The sequence below is a fragment of the Girardinichthys multiradiatus genome, chromosome 24 (genome assembly GCF_021462225.1).
Source record: "Girardinichthys multiradiatus isolate DD_20200921_A chromosome 24, DD_fGirMul_XY1, whole genome shotgun sequence".
Taxonomy (NCBI): Eukaryota; Metazoa; Chordata; class Actinopteri; order Cyprinodontiformes; family Goodeidae; genus Girardinichthys; species Girardinichthys multiradiatus.
Genome location: NC_061816.1, coordinates 4,486,801 through 4,506,798, shown reverse-complemented (window position 1 = coordinate 4,506,798; position 19,998 = coordinate 4,486,801). Strand labels below are relative to the sequence as shown.

Here is a 19,998-nt window from a genome sequence, read left to right as displayed (position 1 = left end):
ATAAAACCCGGTCCTGACCCGTCAGTTTGCTCATCTCTAGACCGATCTCCTACCTCTCATCTCTTTCTAAGACATCGGAGAAAACAGTTTTACCCCACTGAATGCGTTTTAGGCCCTGAGGCATTGTGGGAGTTTCCAGTCTGGTTTCAAACATTTTCACTGTACCGAAGCAGCGCTGTTAAAGGTTCTTGATGACGTCCCTCTAGAAAACCACCCTGGAAGCTCTCCGATTCTTGTACTTTTAGATCTTACTGCGGAGTCTGACACTGTGGACCACACCATTCCTATCTCTCGTTTGGACCACTGGGTTGGGGTTAAAGGTGCAGCACTGCAGAACATTTAGTGTTAATGTTGAAAATTTTTTGTCCACCTAGGCTCCTCTTTCTTATGGGGTTCCTCAGGGTACAGTTCTTGGTCCTTTTCTTTATACCTGCTCCCTATGGAGCCCATTCTTAGAAAACATGGCATCTCCTTACCTGCCCCCAACCTCTAGTCATCCAACCCCTGCTAAGTTGCCTTGAAGATGTCAAAGCTTGGATGGGTCTAAAGTTTTTGAGCTTCGATGAAAGTAAAATTGAAGGGATTGTATTCAGGCCTCATACTACCTCTAGCAACCTGCTTATTAATTCATGTTGCCTGAGACATGTGGGAGTAGTTAAAGACTCAAGTTTTAAAGTTAATAACCAGATCAGCTCTATTTTGCAAACAGATTTCTACCAGTTAAGACAAACAGCAAAACTGAAGCATGTTTTGTCGAGGCACGACCTGTATCTCAACTCTTCTCGACCATTGCAATGACCTCTATGGCGTCAATCAGGCAACCCTTCATGTCTTCAGCTTGTTCAAAATGCTGCTGCCTGTCCTTTAACTGGTCCATGCAGACATGAGAAGATCCTAAAGTTGGCTTCTAAAGGCCTAAATGGTCTCAGTCCTCTGTACCAGACTGATGCTGTGAACTCCAGATCCTGCAGTCAGCCACTGATACACACTTTGCTGTAACACACACACACACAACTGGCCGCTCAGATCAGACAGAATCAGCGTTTCTGCACTTTGCCATCATTTTCCAGCTGCTATTGAAGCCCCGCCCCCTCACAGTGACCACCATCAACTGATCGATCGCTGAAGGTCACAGAAATATGAGAACATCATAGATACACGTTCACACACACGGCTCTGCTTGATCATAAATTGTGATGTCATTCCCAATCGACAAACATTTACAAGATGCTGTTTAAATCAGATATTCAGGACCAATCTGTCTGCAGAAATCTCACGATTGATGATAAATATGAATGTAGGCACAATCAATCAGAACCGGAGGCTCAGTCCTTCTGCATCAGGGCATATTCTGTTAATAACAGTAATTGCTTTTATTTACCAAAACACAAAAATAGAGCTAAACCTAAGCTAAACTGGGCAAAATGTTCACGGATCCATGAAACTACAGACCTGCTCTCTGATTAATTCAGCTAATAAATACATCACCACAAGGGGCACTCACAGCACCACAAAGTAAGTCACCCATCCTGACCCAGCAGAATACTGTGAATTCCACAACTGATCCCAGCACACATGCGCTATTGAAACAGGAGGGACGCACATACTTTAGGAACGTGGCAGGACTCAAAAAAGAGTGAGAGTCCAGCTTTACTGAGTCCTGGCAGCTGGAGGGAAGTTAGACAAGACCTGGACCTCCTTCTGACCTCCTTGTCCTCTACTAAAGGAGGACAAGGAGGTCAGAAGGAATAATTCATCCAGTATTTTAGTGATATTGCTGCTAATTATTTCTGTAATGTAGAAATAAACTGTTGGCTTCTTCTATTATGTTTTACAATTAGCCATCTTGTTTCTGTAAATTACTTGTTAGCATCATCGCAACCCTACTTCCTGTTAGGAGAAATAAACTATGTCTTTATGTAGAATAGACAGACCCACAGAGACCTCTACTCAGACCCACTCAGGCCCACAGAGACCCACTCAGGCCCACAGAGACCTCTACTCAGACCCACTCAGGCCCACAGAGACCCAATCAGACCCACTCAGGCCCACAGAGACCCAATCAGACCCACAGAGACCCAATCAGACCCACAGAGACCCAATCAGACCCACAGAGACCCACTCAGGCCCACAGAGACCCACTCAGGCCCACAGAGACCCACTTAGACCCACAGAGACCCGCTCAAGCCCACAGAGACCCACTCAGGCCCACAGAGACCCACTTAGACCCACAGAGACCCACTCAAGCCCACAGAGACCCACTCAGGCCCACAGAGACCCACTTAGGCCCACTCAGGCCCACTTAGACCCACAGAGACCCACTCAGGCCTACAGAGACCCACTTAGGCCCACTCAGGCCCACTTAGACCCACAGAGACCCACTCAGACCCACAGAGACCCACTCAGACCCACAGAGACCCACTTAGACCCACAGAGACCCACTCAGGCCCACAGAGACCCACTTAGACCCACAGCGACCCACAGAGCGCTGCAGGCTGCTGCTTTCCACAGAAAACATTCAACTCTTCATTCTGCTGGATGATTAGAAAACTGATTAATGTGAGATAATGATGAGAGAAATACAAGGAGGCAGCAAGACACACACACACACACACACACACACACACACACACACACACACACACACACACACACACACACACACACACACACACACAGTTGGCCAATCAGAAACACACACAGTGGAATAATTAAGAGGATAATAAGGCAGCGTTTAGTGTGGAGATTTTCCTTCTGAGGCTCAGCGCTCACACAGATCTGCTCTGATTCACTTTACGTTGCACAAACCTGACTGCTGTGGTGCAGTGCTGCCCCCTACAGGACAAACAGGGTAACAGCAGCGTACTCCATCACCTCAAATACGCCGGAGTTCATCCAGACTCATTATATAGTAATTACAGCTCCAAATATGAATGAATCCGCAGCTGGAAGACGTCCCTCGCGCCAGAACTGCTGCAGTGATTTCTAACTAAACTTTATTTTAACAACAAAAATTCAACAATAATGTTTTTAAAGTAATTTACAACTTCACACTCAGATTACCAGCATTAAGAGGCTCCATGATATCTAACGAAAGACAAAAAGCAGATCTTTATCTTTCAGAAATTAAAAATCTAAATTAACCACATTGTGTAAAACAGGCAAAAATCCAAGCTTTTAATTTGGTAAATTCAGAGAGGTCAGATGCTGCTGTCGCTAGCAGAAGAAACTTAATGACACCTACCTGCCTGATTTGGTTTCATTAAACAGCATCAGAAATGAAACTTTTAGCAGCAGAAACAGTTAAAGCCACAAACTGTAAATGAGAGCTTCTCCTAGGAGGACGGAGACTCGCTGCTGAACTGCTAATTAACCTCTGTGTCGTCCATTTGTCACTAATTACAGTCGTTAACCCTCCGCCGGCCCGACGACCAGCCACCTCAGCTTCATTAACATCTCCGCTGCTCCGTTCCTCATTAATGTGCTCTCAGACTGTGAAACAGGAGCAGCAGAGCTACTATCCTAAATATTTCCTTCTTTCTATTGTTTCTGTGGCTGCGTGTAGTAAAGCTACAGAGTCAGCACTCTACACGTTCAGTCTGCATGAACCCTACCAGCAGGGACAAACATCCAGGATGCAACAGTTCAGGTGAATATTATGATAAAGCACGGTGATGGCCGCATCATGATGTGGTCTGACTGCTACAGACAGTGTTGGAAGATCTGCCCTTTGAAGCAGTCATCTTCTCCAGCGTTAATGGAAACTACTTACTGATACTGCAGCTGGTAACTAGTAATACTAGTAATGTGTCTTTAACTACTACAACTACTATTATTACCACTGGTACTTCAGCAGGCAGCGACCAGGAAATCCGACTTCTGTCTACCGTGGCTGTGCTGGTGATGGTAAAGGTCAAAGAGGTTTTAAGCCAGCTTTAACAGGAACGTCTGGCTGCATGGAGGAAAACACGGCCACATGGAGACTGGGTCAGAAGTTTTGGACAGAACTATAATCCAAGTACGTGTCCGGGTCAGTGAGGACGTTGATGACTGCGGTCACTTTGTGCCTCACCCTCCCTCCCCCCTCTTAATGTCCAAGCCTTTTATTAATCCCATTGGGAAATGTCCCCCCCCCCTCCCTCTTTACTTGCTATGATAAAACTTAATTGCAGTTCGGTCGGAGCTAAATAGCCGAGCGGCTCCATTTAATTCTTAATTGACGTGTGATTAAGAGCGGCCGAATGGCTCTGGCCGACCAACGCTGATGACTGGGAATGTCACCTTCCCAGAGGACTGGTTTCCACGTTGCACGCCTGTGTCCACGGGTTCTTACCGTCCTGGAAGACTCGCTCCACGTTGAGGCCGTAGGTGGCGCAGGTTTCATAGTAGGTGCAGCGTTTGAGGTCGTTGGAAAGCTTCCTGGCACGGCTGTCGTCGATCACCCGGGGGTTGGTGGAGCTGATGGCGTCTGACAGAAACAAGAGAATCAGTTAAAACGAGGTGATGGAAGCTGCACCACAGAAGCATCCAGATCAGATGTTCCCTCATAGCTGTGCTGATTCAAACCAAACAGGGAAGAAAACATCTTTCTGTGGTGCTCTGGTGCCCTCTGCTGGTGGATGCTTTTCCTGATTGTCAAAATAAAAGCTGGAACTTGAGAAGACCCAGAAATAAAAGCTCTACCACACAGACAATGTTTGCTTCTGTTTTCCCTCCTGTGATTTGGACTTTTCTAGGACCTGGAAAAGTGTTCTTCATCAGCAGATGTCCAGACGTTCTGAAGATCTCTCAGAGTTTCTACTCAGGTTCAGCCCAGTCCCGGACCAATTTGTGAGTCTGTTCTAGAACAGATTTTAAACATTTATTATTTGTTAAATGATAGCAGATATTCTGTTAGCAGCCTTGCCTCTCCCTGTCTGAGTTACTGAGCTTCATACCTGGACCAGGTCTTTGAGGTCAGATCATCAGCATCTATTAGCGGTCACAAGGACAGAACAAAAACGCCGGGGCAACCGATCCGTTTCTGTGGCAACCGAGCCGTTTCTGTGGGTGCACCCTGACTCTGGACCCGGCTTGCTGTTCACCTGCGTTCAGCCACTGACCTCGGCCTTCTTAAATCAGGACTTTTTTATTCAGGCAGCTTTTAATATTTATGTGTTTGTTTGTTTTTTATGTTTCTGTGTTCATATGAAACATGTTGGTTTCCATATTTGGAGTGAAACTTCTAAATAAATAAAGTGACTGATTGATTAAAACCAACCAACTCTGACCACATAACGCTGCAGAACCAACTGAGAAACTTCCAGAGAGCTTCAGAACCCTTAAAGAGCTGCTGAAGAAGAGCACTTTGGAGAAGAACAGGAGGTCTGGGTCAGGACCTTCAGAGCTATGCTGTAACCTCCTGTAGACGCTTCAGGAGCAAAAACGTAAACAGGTAAGAGAAGAGAAACCAATGAAAGCAAAGGAAATAATGAAAGGCCACAGCTCAACTGTAGCAAACACAACAACTATCACCACATAGGACTGGGAAAGCACAACAGTGGCAGCATCATGATGAGGTCTGAATGCAACAGGCATAAAGTAGAGTTATTACGCAGCTAAGAGAGGAAAAATGTCCCTCAGTCACAGCCAGTGCAGCTTAGCTGTAAGCATATCTGACACCACTAGGTGGCAGCAAAGCCTCAGACATAAACATCTCATCTCCAGTTAGCGTGAGAAGATCAGCATGTAAAAAGCTAGATGTTAGTGTGGGTTTGAGTGTTTCTGTGGGACCTTGCGTTCCAACCAGGACCAGCGGCAGGTCGGTGGTGTTCCTGAAGGAGGCCAGGCGGCTGTAGTAGTGATATACCGTCTGGAAGCTGATCTCGTCCTCCAGACTGAAGACGAAGATGACCGCGTCCACCCACAGAGCAAACTGCACAGAGTCCAACAGAGAAATTAGAATTAAAGCAAACAGTTTAATACCCCACTGGTACTCAGAGCAGATATCTACAGCGGTGGAGAAAAACCAGGTGATGGAGTCATGAACAGGTTCCTCTTTTCCTTCAGAACTACATCTGGAATCTGGAAACGATGTAACGTCTGAGTGAGAGTGAGGGCAGAGGGAACGACCATGAATTATTGAGCAGGGAGACAACTTTCTGTCTAGACTCACATATTAGGCCTGGATCTGTTCAGAAGGGAAACCTGTGGACATGACCCACTTCCAAGCTGATGGATGCTGTTGGCACGCACATCAGGGGACTTCATTCTCATTCAGAGGAACCAGATCTGCTCCTCCATCCCTGTTTACCCCTGGAGATGTTCTCCATGTATTTATCAACTGTTCATGCGTGTTAACAGAACATCTATTGGGTTTACAGGTGGACCGCTGGGGTGCAGTACCCACCTGAGCCTCTGGGGGGCCTCCTTCGTCTCTGATGAGCAGCAGGTGACTCTGGCCGTCCACCACGATCTCCTTCTTGAAGCGTCCTCCTGCAGGAGACGAGCAGAGCAGAGGTGAGTCCATGTGATTGGGCAGCTGAGGGAGGTGATTGGCTGAGAGGAGTGAATGGATCGGATCAGGTGGGTCGACCCGGTTAGATGATTGGCTCTAACTTCAGGATGAATCTTGTTAACTCTGACCAGACGACACGCTGATGTTCTCCTCCCTGCGGCTCGCTGTGGGAACCTTCAGCTCTTCCTGACGTCTAACAGGAAGTGGACGGAGCTAAAAATGGATCCGAGGTGTTTATTATGGGTCGGTCTCACTGGGATCAGCTGATCCGAGTGAGAGTGATTCTCTGCTGCAGCTGCACAGCTTGAGATCAGTGGGTCCTTACAGTAATGATGGTGGACGGTTGGACTGTGGTGAGGAGAGGCCAGGAAACACTCAGAGTGGGTTTTCCATCACTTCCTGAACACTCGCCCAGAACTGACCTCTGGGGTTATTCCAACATGGCCGCCATCTTTCCCTCCTTCAATCTAGAATAGATGCTTTTATAATTCAGGCTGAAAGTCTGACAGTTATGTTTAGATCAGAAAAACAACATCAGTGGCTGCAGACAGCAGGGGGCGCTGCAGACTTAATTAAACTGTTTAAAAGGTTGAAGAAGTCAGGTTTTAATCAGACCAGGAGTCACATCCAAGGTTCTCTGTTCGTTAAAACTAGCTAATCCCTCAGAACCAGGATGAAGACAATACTCCATCCTGGAGATGTTGTGGAAACCAAGAACTTTTGTTGTGGTCCAATCAGAACATGAGCTCTTGTGGTTTTTGGTTCTGTTCATGCCTGACTGTAGTTTGTTTGGGTCAACAATAAACCAGATGGTGATCATGTGGAAACCCAGAGAGGTCTGGTGAAGGAAACATCAGAAGCTTACAGATGTCCAACAGCTGGCGGACACAAACATCAACAGAACCCAGTTTAAATCATGATGATGGATTCTGATATTTGACTCAAACTTCAGTTTCTGACATGAAACCGGTTCTGATCGCTCTGTGGTTGCATGCAGAGCATAAAGATCCTCTCGGACTCAGTTTCTAACTTTTTTCTGACCCAAACAAACGAGTGTTTTTCCAGGACTTTGTTGCAGGAAGCCAATTAGTTCAGGAAGAAGAAAATGGTCCAAACAGCCATGATTTCATGTGAGCACAGAACCTCCCGTCATTTATCAGTTTACATGACTGACTGTAGACGTGGTGTGAGGCGTCACACTTCCAGGGGTTTTTATTCCTTTTTGGGACTAGATAAAGATACTGTCTCTCCACACCACAGCAATGCAAGGATGGCCATTGAATAACCTTTGAAGAATTGGACTGATTTGATTAGATATTTATCCGGACCTGAATTGGGTCTGTTTGTCTTGCGAAGTGTTCTGAGATGACTTTAGTTGTGAACCTGGTGCTGTAGGAATAATGTGGAAATCACTGAAATGAATTAACAACAAACAATTCGGTTGATCAAGCGTTACATGTAGAATAAAACCTTTAGTCTCTGTGAAAAACAAAAAAATGAACAAATAAAACCTTAAATCTCATCTTGTTCTCCAGAACCCAAAGACGTGAGTTGGATGCGTCGCTAACAGTCAGCTCTGCTCGTCTTTATCATGAAGATCAAATAAATGAAATAAAAACATTTTTTTATTACTACGGAAGGAAGAGATTTAACTTTTTAGTTTTGAACGTAATCAAACGTGTTGTTCTACATATGTCCTGTAGGGGGCACCGTTTAGCTAGATAACAACATGTTGCCAGTGTTTTAACCAACCGGTCCTGATGTTTGACCCAAACAGTGACCAATGAGCGCCGTTTCACCCATTCTACCAACTGATCATCAGCCAGTCCTCCTTAGTAATGAATAAAAAACATTTTTAAGAATTTAAACGTGTTGGACTGAAACTTTCCCACGGTTGTTCTGGTTTATGAAAAGAGTAATCAGTGACTACTGAGATCTGAACTGTCTGGATCAGAATCAGTGAAGTTCTTAGTTTTTAATCTGCAATGATGCACTACAGAAGATGAAGAGATGAAGAGGAGCAAAACCGAACCAAAAGAGCAAAAAGAGGCGGAGCTAATAGTTGGCTAGCAGTAGCTGGTTGAGCTCAGCTGAAGGTTCTGCAGAACTGACCATATTCCTGACTGATAACCCACCTGATAACATCATTTCTACCCAGGACTTCAGCTCAGATCATTTTATCTCTGAGTTCAGAAGTAACAGGAAGGTTTTTATGTCCAAACTGGTTTTTGAAGGAAGCAAATACTAAGAATAAAATCTAACTTTTTGTAGTTTTAGTTTGTTATCGCTTTGTCTCAGATGTGCCTCTTTCCAGGTTTATTTTAACCACTACTTATGACCTTCCTGGTTGGTCAACTGAAGGTTTGGAGAAACACATCGAGGTGTTTTTGTCTGACTTTCTAATCAAAGGCAACCAAAGAGCAGAACCGAGCTGTTCTCAAAGAGCTGCTGACAGAACCACCAACAATCAGATGGATGGATGAAAAGATGGATGGATGGACCAACAGAGCGGGTATTTACCTGCGTCCACGTCAGCTAGTTTATTAGAGCATCCCAGAGAGCAGGAAGAGAGGAAACACAAAGCAGAACAGCATCAAAGGTGCAGCAAGAGTTAAAGCCCATGCACAATCCAAAAGAGACGCCTCAGAGAGGACAGAAAACTGGGCCAACAGGGCCAGATAAACTGGTTTATATGCAGTCAGCTGGAGATCAGAGAACAGATGCACCTTCAGCATCTGAGTCCAGAACATGGCTGGATCTGTTAATCCTGATATTTGGGTTTTCATCGTCACCATTTCAGATCCTGGTTCAGTAGCCCAGGTCCCAGTTTACCTCCCAGCTTATTTAGAGACTGAAACGATCCATCCCATTTTACTGATTCACCAACTCTGGTTACGAGTGAAACTCATGGAGAAAAAGAGGTTTAAAACTGTAAAAACTGAGACCTCAGCGCATAAAGACCAGCAGATATGAAGGTTGGTTGAACCCAGCAGCAGAAACAAGGAGCTCGACATGTTTTAATTAGGCAGTTAGAGGTTCTCCAGATAATCTCCCGGATGTAGAATGTTGCTTTAAATAAATATTTGGCTATAAATGAGTTGAAAGGACAAACCTGCTGGAGATTTCACTTTCATTGTTCAGGAGGTTTAAACAAACCTAGAATCCAGAAAAACATTTTCCATCCACCCTGTTTAATTCCTGGATTTAACTAGTCTTTAACAAACCTGTGAAATGGGAAGTCAACAATGTTTGCTTCATTTAAATAAAACCTGTCACAGTTTCAACTTTATGTAGAGTTTAGGGTGATTTTACAGATGTTACAGAGTGTAACCGCTGTAAAGAAGCTGAAGCCCCATCTCTGTTCTGCCATATTAAAACAGGAATTCTGGGTCAAACTCATTTGAAACCCCCAGATTCTGTGTGTTTAGGGTGATTTTCTAGATGTTGTAGAGTGTATCCGCTGTCAAACAATTATTCATAATAGTTTTAAATTCCCAGCTTTTTATGTTGACCACCTGATCTCTCACTCACATGGAACTGTCAGTTTGACAGGCCCACAATGAGTGTTGTTACCTCTGTTTCAGATGGTATCTGCTGTGAAACAGTCAGGGTTTCCTAGTCTGCATCTTCAGCTGACTGCAGCTGCATGACTGTGAATGTCTCAATAATAGGTCTACCCTCAGTCTCACCTCAGTGTAACGTGAAAGCTGTGTATGAAAGCTCATAAGAGCTCACCGTATCAAAGTTTGGTGGAAAATGTCCAGAACGCTGCTCATATGGTTGTGATCTTAAAACAACCCTCCCTTTTATGTGTTTCATGCGTCCTTTAGAAAAACCCAACATTTTACCAGAACTGGAGAATGATCACAGGAACCCTGCTTTTAGGACTGATCCGACGTGAAGCTGAGTCAGCAACGCAAACCAGAACTATGAAGATCAAATTATTTTTAAGAGAAAAACTCCTTTCAATCTGTTGGGCATGAGGGTGGAGGGATGATGGTGTGGTTCTGCAGTCAGATAGAACTGTGCTTGTACATGGGACCCATTAGAAGTAAGATAAGAGGTTCTCTTGGAGGAACATCCTGAGCTGCATGGATGGAAACCTGAGAGTAACCCGTCGTCTCTGTTCCTCCACTGCTGCCACTAAAACAACAGAATCCCTGAATGGAGCTCGAGTTCAAACCACAGCACCAGTTTGAGCAGCGGGTGGTTTCCCAACCAGAACTCCGTCTCCCTCTAATGGAACCCATGTGTTGCTGTTAAAAGCTTCGCCTGGGAGCACTGAAGCTTTGTGGAGATGTCTGAGGGGCCCTAAATGCACCAAAGGGCAGGTAGAAACCCAACTGACCAGGCTGCAGCTCCACTAACAGCTCAGCAGCTTCTTGTGTGCTTATTATGTTCTCCAGATTCAGAATAGTTCTGGTTTGTGGTCCAGTGGTGCCGCTCGCAGGCCACCAACTCCAAATCAGCCGCCATGGGAATCCAGGCGGCGGCATATTTTTAGATGTGAGGAATTTGCTTCCTGCTGAACTTTCTTCCCTCTCAGCAGCTTTTATTTCTCAGACGCTTATTTGTTGCGTGTTTAACTGGAGCAGAACCGCTGCTTCCTTATCGGCCAGCGGAACCAAATCACTGGATCAACAAATATTGCTGTTATAACTTATTTATGCAGGAAAGATTTCCTCTTATTTGGACCGGTCTGCAGAGCAGATCACCCCAAACCAAAGATGTTAAGCAGCTCTCCCGGTTCCTCCTGCAGCCTGAAACGGTCTGTGGGCCGGCTCCGGGTGGGTCCACACATGACAACAGCTTTTTTTCTAAACAAACAGCGTTTGAAGGTTTCCAGGCCTTTAAACACACTTTGAGGTCAAGGAGGGTTAATCAGCTGCGGCTCCAGTTCCTCAGATCTGAACCAGGGAAGGTTTTCATGTTGGTTCTGGTGCTGAAGCTTCAGAAACATCAGTTTCTATGGTCATCGCTGCAGGTTTATCCAACATCAGAACATTTCAGTCTTTTCTGCAGTTATTCTGCAGTATGAAGCCATGAAAACAAACAACTAAAAGAAGATCTCGCTTTAAGAGTCTGGAAAATGACCAAAAAGCTCAACGTCAGAAGAAAACTGAATGAAGGATCATTTTTCAGTCTCTTCATGGTCCAATAATGTCAGAAATCTGAGTCTGTCTGCGGGATCCAGCACTTTCTCATTACTTACAGCCATTTGGACTGTTATGAGTCAGTGCATGATGGGTTCTGATGGGTTCCTGAAGAAAGCAGAGGTCGGATTCGTGAGCAGCTGGAGCTGATGATGGACCAACCTGATACCTTCTGGAGACATTTGGTGGTTAGAGCAGAGGAAGATTGATCAGATGTATGCTTGGAGGTTTCAGAAAAGAAGCACGGTGGAGGCAGCATCATGCTGCGGGGTACTGGTGCATCGTGTAAAACTCCAGCCCCAAATCTGGGCTCAGTTCTAAACATTATTCTGACAGGATCCGGTTTCCTTCAGTTCACCTGATCTAAAGGCTGGGAGGTACAACCGGACAGAAGATCCAACCTGACACCAGAACCTTTCTCACCTTCAGGAGACTCTTCCTGGACGTACGTTCCTGTCAGGTACCGGTGGACCAGCGCCGACTTACCGCTGGCCAAATTACCCACAATGCCCTGAGGGGAGGCAGAAGGAACCGGTTACTTCTGAAACCAATGAACAGATTTGAACATTCATGGAATCAGTGAACTCACCACTTTCAGTTCTGGTACCATCCGGCTGACAGTCCACTCTTGGCTGTTCACAAAGGCATCTGGAACCAACAGAAACCAGCAGTTAGTCCAGTTCAGTCCAGATCCAGAGGTCAAATGCATCAGTTCTAATAAATTCTGATCTAACAAGGATTCAGGGTCGGAAAAACCCAAAACGTTTAGATGAGTTTCAGTTTGTTTTGGTTGTGAATAAAGGTCCAACTGTCAGGACTTCTACATTATAAAAGCTGCAAAACATTAAAAATCCTACAAAAATGGACTCTCAGAACCCGTCAACACCGTGAAAGGTCCAAATATTCATTTCACTCAGTGACACCAATATTTTATGATCAGAAAAATTCTGATTTTATCTCTAAACTTCTATAATTCTGAGAATTTATGCTGTAACTTAAAATCAATTTCTGTTATTTCTGCAGTTAGAAAAACTAAAGTTAAATATAATAAAGTTAATTAATAAAATCTGAGATCAAAGCATCTTATTGGGAAAAATGGACTTAACTGATTTCATGTTTTTCTCTTATAGATCGTCTTATTTAGCACAGAATAATGTAATCAATTTATTTTACAATAGAAGAAAAATCCTCAGAATTTATCCTGAATTTGTTCAGAGAATTAAAAAAATAAAGAAATTATGTAAAAGAGTAAAAAAAAATAATCACTGAAGGTAAAAATGTTCCCACATTTTTATATAAATTATATTGATGATAGTTTAGGTTGTCACTGTAAAAATAATAATAACAGATTTAAATAAATCCAAGGAGGAAATGTTGAAAAATAAGAAAAACTTTAACTTTAAAACATAAAAAAACATGATAGACCATCCATCCATCCATCCATCCATCCATCCATCCATCCATCCACCCTCCATCCATCCACCCTCCATCCATCATCCATCCATCCATCATCCATCCATCATCCATCCATCCATCCATCCATCCATCCATCCATCCATCATCCATCCATCCATCCATCCATCCATCCATCATCCATCCATCATCCATCCATCCATCCATCCATCCATCCATCCATCCATCCATCCATCCATCCATCCATCCATCATCCATCCATCCATCCATCCATCCATCCATCACCCTAGTATCCATCATCCATCCATCCATCCATCCATCCATCATCCATTCATCATCCATCCATCCATCCATCATCCATCCATCCATCCATCCATCATCCATCCATCTATCATCCATCCATCCATCATCCATTCATCATCCATCCATCCATCCATCATCCATCCATCCATCCATCCATCCATCCATCCATCCATCCATCATCCATCCATCATCCATCCATCCATCCATCCATCCATCCATCCATCCATCCATCCATCCATCCATCCATCCATCCATCATCCATCCATCCATCCATCCATCCATCCATCACCCTAGTATCCATCATCCATCCATCCATCCATCCATCCATCATCCATTCATCATCCATCCATCCATCCATCATCCATCCATCCATCCATCCATCATCCATCCATCTATCATCCATCCATCCATCATCCATCCATCATCCATCCATCCATCCATCATCCATCCATCCATCCATCCATCATCCATCCATCCATCTATCATCCATCCATCCATCATCCATCCATCATCCATCCATCCATCCATCATCCATTCATCATCCATCCATCATCCATCTATCATCCATCCATCCATCATCCATCCATCATCCATCCATCCATCCATCATCCATTCATCATCCATCCATCCATCCATCATCCATCCATCCATCCATCTATCATCCATCCATCCATCATCCATCCATCATCCATCCATCCATCATCCATCCATCCATCCATCATCCATTCATCATCCATCCATCCATCCATCATCCATCCATCCATCATCCATCCATCCATCTATCATCCATCCATCCATCATCCATCCATCATCCATCCATCCATCCATCCATCCATCCATCCATCCATCATCCATCCATCCATCCATCCATCATCCATCCATCCATCATCCATCCATCATCCATCCATCCATCCATCCATCCATCCATCCATCCGGAATCATTTCATCGCTCCAGATGAATTCTCCGTCCGTCTTCAGGATATTTTCCAGAAAAATGGACCTAAAGGTTCTGTCATGCTCACATGGAGAAGGCTTTGTATGTGAGGTTCTACTGGGCCCAGCCGCTGCTGGTGGAGCTTCACCATGTTCTCTGCTGAATCTCATCCATCCAGCAGGAAGGCAGCAGAACCACACCAGCTTCTGCAGGGTTTGGCTTCAGATCCACATCCTGGTTCCAGCAGAGTGGTCCTCATGTTCTAAAGGATGAACGTTCCAATGTCTGCGTATGAAGAGCCAGCAGACTCTGCTGAACCCCAGCAGAACTAGGCCAGTGGATTGCTTCCACCCACAGCCTCCAGCCTGGTGTCATTAATTCATCAGCAACAATCTGGTGGGCCCATTTCCACACGGGTCAGCACCACCGGGAAGCTGTCCTGGGCCAGGAGGACAGCTAGAAGTCACCCACGGCAAATAGAAAACCTGGTGCTGAAGCAGAACCCCTGAAACATTCAGCAGAGCTGGAAGTTAAGATATCAGAACCAGCAGAATCCCACCAACCGGGCCACTAATATGTACACACACCTTTCTCTCTTCATTCCTGAGACAGAATCAGAACAAAGCTATCTGTTTGCAAAAACAAACAACTGAGCCTAAAATCCCAAATCCACATTTCAACTGGACCCAACCAGAACCATTTAAGAACCAAGTTACACCTTAAGGTCAAAGAGGATTTAAACAGGAAAGCTGGAATTTCCAGAAATACAGGATAAAAATGTAAAAACTAAATGTATATTTGTCCAATTTTACAAACATTAAAATGTTTAAAATAAAACATTTTCAGTCCCTGAAGAACCGTTAAAAACGGACTGATTCTGTTCGTTCAGCAGCAGCAGCAGCAGCCATATTTAAACAGGGAAAACATGCAAGGTGGTTCTGATGCTGGCAGAAACGAGTGAAACTGGGTCAGATTTAAAAACTGTTTCAAATATCAGAAAAATGAAACAATTTAGGGTGTGAAAATGAGCTTAAAACCTAAACGATAACAGTTCATTTACTTTGAACTTTATCATTTATATTGTATTTAAAATGTTTTTATATATTAAAGTTTAAAATGTTTTTAAAGTTCTTTTGTTAAAAAGGTTTTAAAATTCAAAGAATTGATCCTTAAAAATCTAAAGTTGCACCAAGCCATCAAAGAGAGACTTTTATTTTGAAAGGATTTTTCAGTTTAAGTCAACAAAGAGCAGTTTCTGAGAAACTAGCGAAGTGAGCGCTCCTGTCGCCAGGAACATCTTTCACAACAAAAAGTTGATTCTAATAAAGATCACCGGTTTATAACCGGACTCTGGATCAGAACCAGGAATGTTTTCACCGGTTTATAACTGGACTCTGGATCAGAACAAGGGACGTTTTCACCGGTTTATAACCGGACTCTGGATCAGAACAAGGGACGTTTTCACCGGTTTATAACTGGACTCTGGATCAGAACCAGGAATGTTTTCACCGGTTTATAACCGGACTCTGGATCAGAACCAGGGACGTTTTCACCGGTTTATAACTGGACTCTGGATCAGAACAAGGGACGTTTTCACCGGTTTATAACTGGACTCTGGATCAGAACCAAGCATGTTCTCTTCTGTTTATAACTGGACTCTGGATCAGAACCAGGAATGTTTTCACCGGTTTATAACTGGACTCTGGATCAGAACAAGGGACGTTTTCACCGGTTTATAACTGGACTCTGGATCAGAACCAGGAATGTTTTCACCGGTTTATAACCGGACTCTGGATCAGAACCAGGGACGTTTTCACCGGTTTATAACCGGACTCTGGAAGCAGAACCAGGAATGTTTTCACCGGTTTATAACTGGACTCTGGATCAGAACCAAGCATGTTCTCTTCTGTTTATAACTGGACTCTGGATCAGAACCAGGAATGTTTTCACCGGTTTATAACTGGACTCTGGATCAGAACCAGGAATGTTTTCCCCGGTTTATAACCGGACTCTGGATCAGAACCAGGAACGTTCTCTTCTGTTTATAACTGGACTCTGGATCAGAACCAGGAATGTTTTCCCCGGTTTATAACCGGACTCTGGATCAGAACCAGGAACGTTCTCTTCTGTTTATAACTGGACTCTGGATCAGAACAAGGGATGTTTCATCAGTTTAAACCACATCTGAAGAATGGGGATCAGTATCTTTTTTTAGAATGACTTTTCCAAAGACTCAAACGCAGAACGTGGTCAGAATAAACATGATCCGGTTCTGTTTCTGTGACCCAAACTGCAACACCCACAGCTGCTTTCATCCATGTGGAAGAAGCGTCCTGATTGGCCGGCACGAGCACAGAGGTGGGCATTGTTCCGGATCAGGACAGATGGAGGTCTGTCCCGCGGGTCAACTCGTCCCTCAATGCCAGGCAGGATGTTTATCCAGCTGCTTCCTGTTTTCCTTCACTCCGCCAGGTGATGGACCATCAGCTGCTGGGTGATGGTTTAACTGGGAGGAGACGGAAACTAGGAGAAAGCACAGAACCATCTGATGGGACCCTGGGTTCTCCTGGTGCAGCACGCAGGAACTGGAAGAGAACCAGGAATGCTGACTGGACAGAACCGTTCTAAAGTAAAGGACCTTAATGCTGGAGATCCACCTGAACTGTGGAACCTCTCTAGTCCAGTTCTGTTTTAATGTTGGACTCTCCTTGAGAGATCCCAGGAACATGGAGATCTTCTGAAAATGAAGGTAAATGCAGAACTCACCGGGTCTCCAGACATGATTCTCCATAAAGATCAAAGATCTCTGAGCAAAGGAGAACCTTTCAAGAACCCAGGATGAAACCCTGCAGCTATGTTCTAATGAACACCAAGGCCCGGTACTGGACCTCTGAGTTGACCCAAAGTCTCTGACCTGAAGAACATGTGAAGGAAGAAACTGAAGTTCATCATTCTAAGGAAATCTGTTCCCAATCTTTCAATCAAACACTATCACAAGCTTAAACTGGCCCGGTTCTGTTGAAACCGCAACATCTACCCAACCCAAAGTGAGCTCAGAGATGTCCTGAACCCACGAGGAGGAAAAGATGTTCTGTGGAGAAGGTGCTTCAGGCTGAGTTCCTGGAACCTGGGTGTGTGATCTTTTTATTTGTTACATCTGGACCACGGGCCTGTGTCAGAACCTGGTTTTGGTCCAAACTGAGAACACCAGCATAGAAACAGAGGAATGGACTCAAAAGGTACCGGTACCAAGACTGTTTCCATACGGACGGTTCTGTTAAGAGAGCAAACTGCTCTACAGCAGAAGGAATTATGGGTAACCTGCTTCAGTTGTTGATTCTGAAAGAGCAGCAGTGTGCAGAGGAGCAGAATGAAGGGCGGAGAGGTTACCGTGAGGTCATCAGATAAAAAGATCCGAAGAGCCGGCAGCGGGCCTGCAGAACCTCATCAGCAACATCTGAGATGACGTGTTCCACCGAGCAGAACATCACCTGGCAGCAGATAACATCAAACACACCTGATGGGTTTGTTCTGATGCAGATAAAAGAAGCTATTCATGGCATGAAGAACATCCGGGTCAGAACGCTTTATCTGACCACACAAGCCCAGAATAACCGTTCAACAACAACCAGGCGCCGACCCGGAAACAGGAAACTATTAAAACCATAAAAATATACTAATAAAAAGATCAAATTCTGCATTATCACAATAATCTGATTTATTCTTTCTATTTTTCAATCGTGTTAAACAGAAAAATGGGAAATTCCTCTGAATTTCTTTTATTTTCATTTCTTTGTTTGGATCTGATCTCAGATCTGCAGGACTGACGGGCAGCTCCAGAGTTTCTCCACGTGCTGAGAGACGAGGGAAGCCGCCGCCGCCGCCGCCGCCGCCGCATCGCTCCGGTCATCAAGGATCTGAGGAGGTCGACGTCACGCCGGCGTCTGGAGCCGCTCCAACATCTCGCCATCGCTGCTAGCGCGGCAGGAATGCACACGTGTCTGGAAGCATGTGAGGAATCTCAGAGTGACGTGAGGAAGCTTCACAGACGACTGAGAAGGTAAACGACAAGCAGGCGGCGCCTCGGAAACCAAACCAGCAGGATCCTCCAGCTGATCTCAGGCCAGTCTGAGGAAACATCTGTTTGGGGGGTTTCACCAGCACCCACATCATGGACCTTCTCCTCCACACAGTCCAGACCGGCTTACAGACAGGTTCTGTCCCACATTTATCTGGTTCTGAAAACCAGAACCCCGACATGGAGCAGCCAATCCCTGAGTTCTGCCTGCAGGCATCTCCTCCCTAACGAAGGAAGCGCTCACGGTGCCTGAGGCAGAAACCGTCTGAGGCGGGCCGTGACAAATGTGAGCGGCGCCGCCTCATCGGTCACACCTGACATCATATTATCTCAGCCTTCGCCCTTCACGCCACCCTCCTCCTCCTCCTCCTCCAGCTGCTACTTCAGATGATGTCAGACTGAAGCTGCAGGAACAGTTGAATCCTTTCTTAAAGTTACGCAGAACTCAGACAGAAATGTAGACAGATGTATGCTTTGGATTATTTTCTATTTGAAATCTAGACAATATTTCTGTCCTTATTTATTATATATTTAATAGTTGTTTTAACTTTTTTTCATTTCAATGTAAAAACTGAAATGAAAGCAGCCTTGAATGCTTCCCACTGCAGGGAAATTCCCTCTGGGATAAAACTGGAATAATGACGGGATTAATGTTCCATCCAGTAATCAAACGCTAGCAGCTCTGGAGAACACCAAGCTAGCATGTCTTTGTGGTTCCAGGAGTTTTGGACCTTCTTCCTCAGTGAGACCGGATCTAGCTGCAGAACAAAGCCCTTCTGTGGTTCTCCGTCTCTGCACGCGTTGACCCGTCATGCTGCTCAATGAGGCGGAGCGTGATGTTTGCGCAGCTCCTGTGTGGCCGTGTGTTTGTCGTGCTCCTTGCCGCTGAATAAACCTGTCAGACAAGTGACAACAGTCCTGCTCTGTTAGAGCAGGAAGCTGCAGCCTCAGTCAGTTCTTTCTGGCTCGTTTTGGAACATTTTGTTTGTTTCTGGGGGTTAAAGCTTTCTCATCCACCGCAGCAGGAACCAGAAGCAGCTGAGGACAGTCAGCGGCTCTGCTGGTGTCACGTTTCCTGCAGATCTTTGTCTTCATGTTTCAGACACTGACTGTGATTAAAGTCGTCCTCGGGGGGAGCAGGAAGTGGAGGCAGGAAGAGGACGGCAGGCGGCCAACCGTGGAGGTGCCGGGACAAAGAGGCTGCGCTCTGATTGGCCGACTGGGACAGATTGCAAACAAGACTAGGAGCTGACCCGATACGGTCCAGTTCAGTCCAGAATGCTGCAGACATTTCTGCACACATGGAGGCTGAGAAGGAGCTGACCTCTGACCCTGACAGCCAATCAGCTCAGCGTTCACGTCCCACTTTGTGTTGCGCACAAGTTGAACAAAGACAGACACACACACTGAGGTCAGAAGGTTACCAGAGGTCAACACAAGAGCAGCAGAGAGAAGCTCAGGTCTGGGTCTAATTAGGAGATCCGTAACGTTAAAGAGGACACCCTGGCTGAAGGAGTCCCAGACCAGGACACATGTCCTCCAACACTTCGGTCTCATTTGTGGCGTTGCTTGGATCTCAGCAGCCATGAACCAGGAGGAGGGGTCACCGAAGCGGTCCTGC

The 19,998-nt window shown here is 45.2% G+C and overlaps 2 protein-coding genes and 1 pseudogene across 12 annotated transcripts in view; all 3 read right to left on the bottom strand.

The window, feature by feature from the left end:
- The window catches only part of LOC124861450, a 700,723-nt pseudogene that overhangs the window by 104,659 nt on the left and 576,066 nt on the right, over window positions 1–19,998 (bottom strand).
- The window catches only part of LOC124861512 (protein NLRC3-like), a 737,509-nt gene that overhangs the window by 259,717 nt on the left and 457,794 nt on the right, over window positions 1–19,998 (bottom strand). The gene's annotated exons all lie outside the window — the stretch shown is intronic.
- Window positions 1–19,998, bottom strand: part of agap1 (ArfGAP with GTPase domain, ankyrin repeat and PH domain 1) — a 104,116-nt gene that overhangs the window by 55,084 nt on the left and 29,034 nt on the right. For 6 of the 11 annotated variants that reach the window (XM_047355153.1, XM_047355145.1, XM_047355150.1 and 3 more), the window contains exons 2-7: window positions 12,239–12,297; window positions 12,073–12,160; window positions 9,017–9,031; window positions 6,389–6,474; window positions 5,773–5,914; window positions 4,334–4,468 (exon numbers count right to left, since the gene is read on the bottom strand). In XM_047355153.1, the coding sequence (XP_047211109.1) occupies window positions 4,334–4,468; window positions 5,773–5,914; window positions 6,389–6,474; window positions 9,017–9,031; window positions 12,073–12,160; window positions 12,239–12,297 (525 nt within the window). The remainder of the gene's footprint in view (window positions 1–4,333; window positions 4,469–5,772; window positions 5,915–6,388; window positions 6,475–9,016; window positions 9,032–12,072; window positions 12,161–12,238; window positions 12,298–19,998) is intronic. The other 5 variants (XM_047355154.1, XM_047355155.1, XM_047355156.1 and 2 more) reach the window with 1 other exon arrangement.